Here is a 12,653-nt window from a genome sequence, read left to right as displayed (position 1 = left end):
GTAGGTCTGATTATTTTTTTCCCTCTACTCATTTCTCTCCCTCATTTGAGTAGATTAGGCACATTTAATCATTTTTGATCACTTAATGCACTGAAAACCTCACTTAGCAGGAGACCTCAGTACTTCATTCAGTCAATCTTGGTGTTTCTGAAATTATGACAGAATGCTAAGCTTTAAATTAATATTTAGAATCTTGTGAATTTTTTTTAGATAAAAAGAAATACATCACACTACTGGACGCATGAGATACATCATTAAGTTGAATGGACTTTCCCAACATATGAATGGCAAAGCATAATCTACAATTGCCTTGTTTCCTCAGGGGGAAAAAGGCTTTTAACCATGGAGTGATTTAAAAATTTGTATGCAGAAGAACCCTTACTTCTAAAGGGATTTGAGTCGTTAATTATTTCCTTGTCATTTGTGATGTATTTAGAAAATAATGATAATAATGTGCTGTATGAGATTTTAAGGTGACACAGTCCAGCAATAGGGATCCACTGAGATTTTCTATTTGATAAGAACTTGTGATTTTAACATTAGATCGTAATGTTACAGCATGAAAGTCATTTTTACAGTAATGCTAATCAATATTTTTAGAACATTTTACTGATGAACAAATCCAAAATAGTAGAATATATCATTTTTACCTACTGACATAATATATACTAATGAAAACAAAATAGTTCAATGGGATGCTTGGATTAATTATATGCTTACTGATGTACATTGAAGTGAATGAGAGAACTGAAAGCTGGAAAGTAGCCAAATGAGTAATAAATCACTTTATAAATCACTGTCTAGAGAGACAGTTAATAATATTATAGTCATCAGACATTTGATAACACCCTCAGGGTAATTATAAACATTTGCAATAAATCAAGAGGAATGTGTCCATTTTATTAAACCTACATCAAGTCTGCACGGAATAAATACTGTGATTCCTAGGAATGCATTCATGCTGATATCCATCCAATGTTCATTTCAAAGAGTTCTACCATATGACAATTTAATTGTAAGGAAAGGGCGATGTACTGAAGGGTAGTGCTTAAGTACCTCAGGCCATTCAACTATGTACTGACTCTTAATCTGGGATCATTAAATCAGTGCTTGCAGAATGCGATGGAGTCCATATACAATCCATTCATTAATCCTTAAATTTGAATTTATTTCTTTGTTTTCGTGCATATGGATGTCAAAAAGTAAATATTTCTGTATATAAAGAGAAATATATTTTCATTTAGTCTTTTCCATGCTAAGATATTCTATCAAAACCTGTTATGTATGTTTATGTCTCTGATTTTCAGAAATACCTAGTTTAACAAATTATAGTTGATATTTACATTTGGTCAAAAGTCTTATTATAAAATAGAAAAGACTATTCTGAAATCTTAAGACAAATGTCAGAAAGGCTAAGAACATAAAATAAGTCTAAATTGACCAAAGCAAACAAAAACAAACAAATTGAACTAACGAAGAGTATATTTTAAAAGCAATTTTAAATGGTGAATTATAAAGACAAATATTTATAATTTTAAACATCTATATTATAATTTAATAATATTAAATTTAAAAAATTAAATTAATAAGATTATAATAATCTAATCCATTGTTTTTTCTTATAAGCAAAGTTTCTTTCGAGCTGACAAGGAAAGCACATGTGTCCACGTATGCCTACCCTTCACCCAGAGGGTCATCAGGTAACTCAGGCTGGTGACTGAGAGCCCACCATGCCCCTGAACAAATTATTTGATTCCAGAATAAGCACAGGACCCAAAGAGAGCCTGAGATTTTATACGTGGATAAATAGCCATATGTATGATACTGATGTATGGACAAAGAAGGGAAAGGGCCTTTTTCTAGTATAATAATCTGTAAGAATATGCTTGAAGTCACCAATGCCATCTGTCTAGCTTGAGAATGAAGCAAACACATGAACTGAAGTAGAGATGAGGTTACGGGAAGAGGGTATATTTGACTACTTTCAATTAGTTCATGTCTCTATGTCGTTACTGTTACAAGCTGCTCAGATCCCTATCATCATATCACCCCTCCAGGCTCCATAACTGGACCCATAGAATAAATCTACAAATAGGTTCATTCCAATATTCAGCTGTGGAACCAATATTTGTTTAGGCAAAGGAAATTAAATAACCCAAATAGCTCTTTAGATGAAATGCACATCAACTTTACTGCTTATGTCACTCTTGTAAGTCAGTTCTATTCAGCCCACCCATCCCTGAAATTCAACTTTTCTTTCAATATTCTCAGAGTAGAAACCTCCCATTAAAGCAATCTATATGTTTTTATTCTATTTTAAAGATCACCCACTTCTATAACTTTCTGGCTTCTGTATATTGTCAGTTCCAAGACTCCTTGATTCTGGAATCTAGTTGCTATTACATTCAACTAATTCCTTGCTTAGACCTCTCTGATAGTGAGCCTGCCTGGACACTATCAGCTGCTTCTAATGAGCCTTCCTGGATACTCTACTCCACCTACTTGACCAAACTTCCTCTCAGAGACTTGGCTGAAAGCATAAACAGCAGGCTAAGCAAATTGAGGGTGATGCGAAACTGGAAGGGTAGGGCAATATAATGAGTAATGTGATAAAGATTTAACATAAAATGTTTAAAAGGCATAAATTATGAGAAAACACAATAAGCTACAAGTGGTTTTTGTTTTGCTAAAAAGAGGTAAAGGTCTCACCTCTCTAAGGCAATAAGATAGCATGAGACATACTGTGTAACCAATAAATGTGTCAGACTGTATACAGAAATATTGAAAAAGTGAAATAGATAGGGATAAAGGCATTTAGAAAGGTGGACTATCTAAGAAGCATACACATCAGGTTGAAAATGGTAAATTCTTAGGCAGTAGAAGACTGAGTTCATGGGATGTAATCATTTCTTTACTTATTGATAAATGATTACAAGCAAAAGGATTACTTATTTTATATTATTCTAGAAATGGATCATTTTGTCCAATATATTTTAAGTTTCATATAGAGAAAAGCTTTCTGCCAATTAGAAATGTCCGGTATCCTTATATGAGACAGGCTCCTTCAGAGTACAGTGACTTCTCTCTTGCTTGGAGGATTCTGTCAGGGGAAACAATGTTACCAATCAAAGATGTTGAAGGAGATACTTGCTGAAATCTCTTGTCTCCAAATGCCTCATCTAGGAACAAAGCTGGCCTTATCAGAAACACCTGCGGGGGGGGGGCTGTTAAAATATGTATGTTGCTAGGGCCTACCTTGCAAAAATTCTCATTCCAGGGGTCTATGATGGAGCTGAGGTATGATGATGATTAAAAAGCTCTTCCAGTAATTCTGATCTACTACCAAACTTGGGTTCTAGGTGTCCACTACACTCAATTCTAACCTTTTGTCTGACTCAATAATTGCTAAGTGATCATGATTCAATTATGATATTTAGTTTACAATTCTGATAGGCAAATTAATTTTTTTCCTTTTTTTCTTTCTCTTTACTTCTTTTTACTTTTCAGATATCTAATAGGTTGTTCTGTCTTCTAAATTTTTATTGAGATATAATTTACCTACAATAAAATAGACCTTACATGTGTAGTTTAAAGAACATTTATTGTGTTCCACTGTAACTACCACTCAAAATGAGATATTGAATATTTCTGTTACAACAGAAGTTTCTCTTGTGTCCTTTTCCAGACAGTCCACTCCTGGTCCAGAGATGCAACCACTTTCTGATTTGGATCACCAAGATTAGTTTTGTATGTTACTGGACTTCATATAAAAGGAATAATACAGCATGTGCTTCTTTTCTTTCAGGCTTATTTCACTCAAAATTTTGTTGTTGAATATTTCAGTGGTTCATTTCTTCTTATTGCTTAATAGTATTCCATTGTAGGGACATGCCACCATTCCTTGAACCATTTTCAAAATGATGGGCATTTGGGTTGTTTCCAGTTTGGGACGTAATGAATAATGCCAATACTAGCATTCTTACATAAGATTTTGTGAGGATATACATTCTCATTTATCTTGGTAAATACCTGGGAGTGAAATGAGTAAGTCATGTGGTAGATGCATACGTAAATTTGTAACGAACTGCCAAAGAGCTTTCCATAGTGGTTGTACATTTTTACATCCAGCCACAAAGTAGGAGAGTTTCAGTTTGCCACATTCTTGTCTACGTGTAGTATTGGACTTTACCCAGTCTAGTGGGTACTGATTAATACCTCATTGCTTGTTTTTGTTTTTTTGTTTTGTTTTTGCCACACCACTCCCCTTGCAGGATCTCAGTTCCCTGACCAGGGATTGAACCCAGGCCATGGCAGCGAAAGCCTGAAATCCTAACCACTAGGCCACCAGGGAACTCCCCAGTATCTAGTTTTAATTTGCATATACCTGTGGACTATGTTTAGCACTTCTTCTTGTGTTTATTGGCCATTTATATATATCTTCTTATATGAATTGTCTGCACAAACTTTTTGTGCACTTTCAATTGTGTACTTTTATTGGTGTCTTGTTGCTCTGCTGGAGTTTTGTTTAATTCTCTGAGCTCTTTATATAGCCTATGTATTTACATAAGTTTTTCAGATATATGTATTAGAATTTATTCCCCAGGTTGTAGTTTGCCTATTTATTTTAATGGTGTCTGTTATGAGCAGAAAATTTTAATTAATACAAGGCTCACGCTGCTTGCTGCGCCCTGAGTATTAAAGATCTCTCTCTCTAATTCAGGAGTGTAGTGTTTTCTGCCAGCATCTGTGAGATTGAGGCAGGCTAACTCGCTAGCTTGCAAGTCGGGTAAAATCTCAGACCCTTCACAGTTCTTGACAGTGTCATATTGCAACCCCCAGCTGTAAGCAATACTAGGGAATATAGTTTTTCAACTGGAAGTATTGCTCTCTCAATTTAAAAGGGAGAACATATATTTCATAAGCAAGCAGCTATTTCTGCTGGGGGTCAGCCTACTTTGAGCCAGTGACTGCCCTGTTTCCACGTTTCCAACGATAACCAAACCATCCGAATTGACATACAGTATTTTTCCATGAATGATGTTAACATGTTGAAGATCTGCAGGCTTAAAGTTAGACATTATCTCTCTTTAATAAAAATGATTCTATACATGTCATTTGTAAACTTTTTAAAAATTTTCAGTGTCAGAAATTACTCTTATGCTTTTTCTATTGTATCAAAATAGTCCAGTTGTTGAGAGCAGGGACTGGAGGAGACTATTAGTGTTTGAATTCAGGCTTCTTGGACTTACTTTTGAGTCACCTGACCTCTTACTACTTTAGCTTTTTACACTTGTGGTATAATCATGGCCATCACCAGCATCATCACCATCATCTACCTCACAGAGCTGCTGTGAGGATTAAATGAGATGATACATGTAAAGCATTTACAACAGAGCTTGGATGCAATACATGTTCTCTGTAAGATTATCCCTTGCTATATTCTTGGGTGATAGCTCACTGCAACCTCTTTATTCTCATTATACATGGATAGGAGTATAGACAGGCTCTGGTCAGACTTTAAATCTCAGTTTTGATGCTTCTTATCTATGTTTTGTGAACAAGTTACCCATCAGTTGTTTCTGTTTTCCTATTTGTAAAATCGTAAATATTATCTACCTCATATAGCTGTTGAGAAAATTCAATGATACAATGTAAAATACTTATTCTACTGCCTGGCCAATAAAAATGCTCAGAGATACTATTTTTTAATGTTTTTATTGCTGCAAGACTTGCTCACACTGTCTATTGGAATGGCCGTCTCTCACACACTTAAAGTTAGGTAGGATTCTGAGAGGCAATAATCAAGATCAAAGTGCACCCTGAAGCCTGCTTTGATCACTGCTGCCTAAATTGAACACTTTCTTCATTGCACACCACTAGCATTCAGTTTGCATCGTTCATGACACAACACACTATTTTCTCTATTAAGAGAGTCATATAAATATTTCTCTTTCGTTAATTGTAAGCTTCTTAAAAGTAAAGACTACATTCTGTAAAACTTTTAATCTCATGTTTTGTATTTGCACTAAGCAAGTGAGCTATGAACGTTTCCTGAATGACATATTTTTAAAAGTTCAACACTTCCTCTTTTCAAGCCTTTTAAAAAATGTCTTGAATCAATCCATTCAAATAAGGTTTCATTTTTTCCCCTTTTTATCCATTTACTTAGAATCAAAGACTTGAATTTTCTTTGTTAAGGAATTTAAAGTAGACTTTTACACTGTGCCCTTAATCATGATTAACTGCTTTGGAAATAAGTGTTTCTCTAATAAACTGGATAAGAAACCTAATCTTTTTCTTTAAGTATATTTTTCTAAGCAAAATATATCTTCAATAACATTTGGCTCCAGCAGGCTGCCTGATTCCATCCACGGATGATGCTTAATCCATTCCTTAATGAAAGTAATTCCTGATAACCGAGATAAAAGTCAAGTATAATTCTGATGTTTGAACTTAAAATGAGGACATTGATGAATGGATATGTAAATACATGTAGCTCTCTTCAAGGCACAAGGTATTTGGATAGCTTGATGTTTACTTTGGACTCTAGCCCAGTTCTTTACTAGCAAGATTTATTGTAAGTATCAAAGGAAAATTTTGTTTCATTGAACAAGACTATTACTGGAAATAATTTAATAAGTACAAGCAGGGTACTTTTTCATGAATTATTAAATTAAATAATAAATTAAAGTCAAGTTTATCATCAGAGTAAAGGAAAATGTTTTTCATTATTCCTAAAACAAACACTGCTTCTAGCAGAGGATACAAACACTGTGATTATAGCATCTTATGTAGTCAAAGGAAAACAAAAGAAAAGAGAATGAGGAATTTCAAATGTATGTAAATGAGTGTGTGACTATGAATTTAGTGTACATTAAAAAAAATTTACTTCATCAGTAATTAAAATGTCTTCTCTTACAAGAATTTCCTAACTGTAATCCATGTAGGACTTGGAAACAAGCTAACAAGGAATATTCTTTCCTCGTGGACATTTATAATCAAAGAATAAAGTTCTCATTTTAATGTTGTGATAATCTGACTAGAAAAAATTGACAAAGGCATACTCAGTATGTTGATTCCAGAGCTAGAGTTTACTATATTCACTAAATAATCCTATCAGTGACTATCAGATTTGTGTTCCATCTTTACTTTTAGTGATGAGCCAATTATTTTTATTTCCTTTTTGTTTATTTTATTCATTTCAGTCTCTTGGTCTTTGTTCTGTGACCCCTAACTAATATGAATTAAGCAACAAAATAAGGATTTCCGTCCTGGAGACAAAGGACTGTGCTTTTAGAGAGTGCCACAGACTTTTGTCTGAAGCCTACCCATCAAGTTTAATGGAACTCAGCTGCCAAAACCCCATGTGACCTTTGAATATTTAGGGCTAATGTAAACTGCCACTTGCTCTCCCTCTTTGGGAGTCCACAGGAGCTCTTATTTGCTGCTTCCCAGATTTCTGCCAACCTGTTTGTGCTCAGTTCTATTGATGCCACTTTCTGGCCTACTCTTGTGTAACTGTTCTCTTATACAGTTCAAAATGCTGAGTAGGTTAGGACAAGAGAACTCATTTTTAAATAGTTATTTATTTGCAAGAAAAATAAGTTGCACTGTAGAGTGTAAATCTTCTTAACTTTTTAAAATAAAAATGTAAAAACTAGGCCCATCCATACTGAATAGAAATTTTTTTCTAAGACTCCTTCTTAAGGCAAATCTCTAAGGAAACACATGTTTCAAAATATAAGTTCTTTATCAGAATCTTGTTTATTTCCTCTCATTTGAATGTATAGATCTCTACTCCATTTCCTCTCTTCCTAGTGACAAAAAAAAGAGAAGCTATATTTGAAAATCTCTGGGATCAGTCAGCTAGAAAGCAGGTAGATTAATTCAGGAAAAAATACTTATACAAAAATAATATTATTTTTGCTTAGTTTTCTTAATGTAACACAAGTAAAACTACTGAGAGAAAGTGTCTTCTCAAAGTATGGCAAATTTAGGTAAAACGCTTTGTGTTTTACTTTAGAAAGTTAAATAAAATAAGTATTTTTATACTACTCAGTATTTGTGCGAGATTTCATTTTGTAGACAATATGCCAGGATAAATATAAAGTGATATAATTTCAGTGACCTTCAAAGAGTTAAGTACTAAGTAGATACTAAAGTCTACACAAGGGTGTAAGCAAGATACTTTAGATTTTTTTTTTTGAACCAAAAAATAGAAATGGGCAATTTTTTAAGTGTTCCAGGATCTGTCCCAAATGATTTTTTCTTATTAGATAGAGATATAAATCTTTTTGAAAGAGGAGAAAGACAGTATTGTCTTTATGACTTCCCATTATTTGAAGATCGAGATATGTACAAAAGATTGAATTTGAGGTGTTAACAAAGTTTTCTGTTGTTGCCACTAGATTTGTAAGAAGAATGTGACAGGACATGAAAACCACAGATAATAATAAGTAAGCTCCTTAAATTTTTCAAGATTTTAACGAAGTTACCTGCCATGCAAATACCAGCTTACAAAACTCATACAAGCAACAAACACTCACCATATTCACTATCATAGAATATAATTAACTTCTGCCAGGCATATTCTGTGACCACTCTCAGGATAACGTCATTTAAGTAGACAGGTGGCCTAACAGAGAGAGTGTAGTCATCATTCCGGTTGCTCCGGGTGAGTCCACAGCCACTCCTTGGGGTCCCAGCTGTTGAGCGCTGAATGAAGAGGTGGGGGATGTGCATGGCATCTGCCAAAGACTGGAGGGACCCAGCTGATGTGCAGCCAATGGAGCTGACCAGGGCCAAGATGCCTTGATTCATGAGTTCACAGGCTGCAAGAAAGCACAGTAATATTCAAACGTCAGTAGGTTTCACATATTTTCTCTTTTTGAGGAACAGTGAATAAAGCTTACACAGCTATTCTACAACTATGGAAACATTTTTTTTTTTAAAGGAACATTCTACATGAGGAGATCCTCCCATTACAAAGTGCTATTGGAATACAGATCAAGAATTCTATCCTAATTAGCTATTTGACCTCATGCAAATTTCTCAGCTTCTTTTGGTCTCAGATTCATCATCTGTAAAGAGGGTAAAATAGCATGAATCTTTCAGGATTATTGTGAGGATGAGAGATGATTCAGTGTCTGTTACTTGTCTCTCGAGTGATAGGCATCCAATTAGAGTGATAGCTATACTTTTATAATTCTCAATGTATAATTCAGGGAAAAGGTAACTCTTTACTGAGTATATAATACAAGGTTTTAAGAAAAGAGATAATATGCAAAATGGTAAATAAATGAAGGGGGAGATGAAGAGTCTGAGGAAGGAATTTCTAGCCACAGAAAACAGCCATTCTGGTATCTAAAACTTTGATGACACTTGTCTCTCCTATTAAACTGGAGAAATGAAAATGTTTTTGTTCTTTTCCTTGTTTATCAGAAAACTCATGGGACTTGTCTGGCGGTCCAGTGGCTAAGACTTCGCCTTTCAGTGCAGGGGGTGTGGGTTCAATCCCCGGTCGGGGAGCTAAGATCCCACATGCCTCGCAGCCAAAAACCAAAACATAAAACAGAAGCGATATCGTAACAAATTCAGTAAAGACTTTTAAAATGGTCCACATCAGAAAAAAAAAAAAAACTTAAAAAAAAAAAGAAAAAAGAAAACTCATGGTGAAATCAAAAAGGAAAACTCATGGTCTACATTTCAGAAACTATCTCATTCTGGTTTCCAACTGAACAATTTCTAATTTCTACTACACGGCTTATGATCTCTATTTTAATTTCATTTTAATTATTCTGTGTATGCATATACTCTTACTTCAAAACCTATTTAAAACTAGAAAAAATATAAATTATAAGTAAACATAAAGACACCGCATATATAGAAAAAAAGAGTTCAGAAGTGATATCTCAGAATGCCAATCTTTGAAGTCAAGAGTTTAGAAATAAAATCAAAAGTAAATATAGAAAGAATCAAGGCAAAATTAATTCCATTTGAGAAGATAAGACAACATAATTGTTCCAGTATTAATTCTAGATTTGATGCATTCTAGATATAACATTCTCAGGATTCAAACTTTATTATAGATTGTACATATCTTGAAAAATTTGAAAGAAAAGTTAGACGATAAGTACCTCCATGTAATAAATTGGCCAGTTAATGAAAGCTGACAAAATGAAAGTTTAGAAGTACTATACTAGTGACACACATATAAATATCAAATAAATTTATTATGATTAATGTTAAGCCAACCAACACATACAAATAAATTAATAATTACTAGGGACATAATTTTCAAGCATGAGCAAGGTAATATGATTTCAAATAATTGTGAAAGACAGCATCAGTGATCAATGCTTCTTAGACCATAACAGATTGCAGGCGAAGTTTCAGTAAAAATCACACATAGAACCTATTCATGTTCATGAATTCAACATTTATAGGAAGCAATACAGATTTATAGTTATACTTTCAATGAATTTATGCAAAAACACTAGTCAAAAGTTTGTTTCACTACAGAAGTAAACAAGACTATTGCTTGTTTATATAAGCAAGTAGAAATTCACTTTTTAAAAAAGATTTTGCTTAAAAACTTGGCTCATTTAGCATTTAATATCAAATTAAGAAAAGTGCCTTAAGGTATACACAGCTGAACTCAATCTTTAGATCACAATAATTTAAAGTGATCAAATGAACGTAATATTTTATATAAATTTACCACAAAAGTTACAAAGTTATAAATAGAGAGGTTTGATATGAAAAAATAAGTTTCAGTATTATATTCTGTCACATATAACAATACATGAAAATTGTCTATTTTAATCTTCAGATTTAGAAAGATAAACTCTGAAGAGTCATATATTAATCATTCTTTAACAGAAAAATTTGCTTTAGTATATAATTTGTGATTTCCTCCTATCAACTATGTTACTTCCATTAACCTCTGTTAGTGAGAACACAAATTAAGCAAATACTAAAAATTATATAAGCAAAATGTGTTATTTTAAGATTATCTGCTATTTGGTATTATCCATCCTGCTACACATACTAGCAAGAATAACTGAATTTTCCCTATAAAATCAAAGTAAGAATCATCAAATTTGCAATCAGAAAACCATATAATATTAGATCTGAAAGGTAATTTAGAGATCACGTAGTCCAGAATGGAAAATCAGCTTTAACTGCAATGCCAACCGTGACTGTCAGTATGTTCGCATCCTAGAACACTGTTTGGAGAAGGATTCGGAGACTCAAAAAGAGTAGCAGAATCATCGTGTTAGATTACTCATAGGAAGAGACTGGGAGAGTAGTAGCCTGCAAGTCATAGACATGCATCCCTCTTATAGTGACCCCAACCTTCAATGGTTTACAGTTGTTAAGAACACACACACACCCACCTTCAAAAAAAAAAAAAAAAAGAAGCAGGTCTCTAACTCATTGTTCAATAGCCTTTTCACCATAGCAAGCAAGGGATATTTACAAACTTAATTTTTTTTTTAACATCTTTATTGGAGTATAATTGCTTTACAATGGTGTGTTAGTTTCTGCTTTATGGCAAAGAAAAGATAGAGCTGTCCATCGCGGAAACCTCAATGGAGATTGCCTATCCTCATGTTTGTAAAAAGCAGTAGTCCCAATATAGAGAGAGAAAAAAAGAGCTCACACATCTAAAATAGATTGGTACTCGTTGACAGCTGGACACATTAAAAATAGGTCTGCAAGGCAACCTGTCAGAGCTATATATGATGTGCATTTTGTCCATTTTACCAATATAAAATGTTGGTTGAAGCAGAGAAGATAACAAATATACTTCCTCTGGGCATCGACCCTTCCTAGGGCCCTATATAAAATTTAGTATAAAAAAAGAGACTCATGACAGCAGAAGACAGATTTGAGAAAATAAAGGGCTATACCAAGAACAGAAGCAAAGTTTAGTGAAGCAGTCTATCTTCTACTATAAGAATTCCATGTCTTGACTGTTAGAGGACTGCAATATTTAGAGTTTTAGTTACATACAATGCACATTTAATTCATTACGTACAGTGTGAAAACTGAATTTGAAATATCAGCATGTTTATGTGTGTATCCACCACTGTTTTATTATAAGAATCCAAGCCAAGGATTTCTCAATGGCATGCTGCTTTCCCACTGATTACTTCAAGCCCTGTGATTTACTTAAATTATGCATGCATGTACTCACACACCTCCGAACATATAGAGGATATTGAACAGCTTGCTGGTTTTGTGACTCCAGCTGTCTGAAATTGTAACACTATCAAAGATGTTTGTAGCCTGCATTAATTGCTGAAAGCATACCTTTTATCTTTTTCTTTTCTTTCCTCCCTCCCTCCCTTCCTTCTTTCCCTCCTTCCTTCTCTCCCTCCCTCTCTCCCTTCCTTCTTTCTTTTTTTCTTTCTTGTTTTCCTTCTTTCTTTTCTTCTTTTTTTTGCTTTCTTTTTTTTCTTTTTTCTTTCTAATAGCAACTGCAATTAGCAACACTTTCACCCTTTTTGGTCATTTGGCAGTTATGGAAATGAAGTTCTCCGTCTAAATACATAAATTTAAGTTAAATGATGTCCATGTGCACTATTTTTTCATTTTTGAAGCTAATCAGTTTGTCTTATTTTTTTATTAAGTAAAATAAGATTAAA

At 33.7% G+C, this 12,653-nt stretch overlaps 1 protein-coding gene across 1 annotated transcript in view; it reads right to left on the bottom strand.

Moving 5' to 3' along the window:
* The window catches only part of GRID2 (glutamate ionotropic receptor delta type subunit 2), a 1,393,316-nt gene that overhangs the window by 643,913 nt on the left and 736,750 nt on the right, over window positions 1-12,653 (bottom strand). The window contains exon 3 of the mRNA XM_059923901.1: window positions 8,547-8,831. Coding sequence (XP_059779884.1) covers window positions 8,547-8,831 — 285 coding nt within the window. The remainder of the gene's footprint in view (window positions 1-8,546; window positions 8,832-12,653) is intronic.

The sequence above is a fragment of the Balaenoptera ricei genome, chromosome 5 (genome assembly GCF_028023285.1).
Source record: "Balaenoptera ricei isolate mBalRic1 chromosome 5, mBalRic1.hap2, whole genome shotgun sequence".
Lineage (NCBI taxonomy): Eukaryota > Metazoa > Chordata > Mammalia > Artiodactyla > Balaenopteridae > Balaenoptera > Balaenoptera ricei.
Note: the sequence above shows the minus strand (reverse complement) of the source record. Positions and strands in the feature narration are given on the sequence as shown.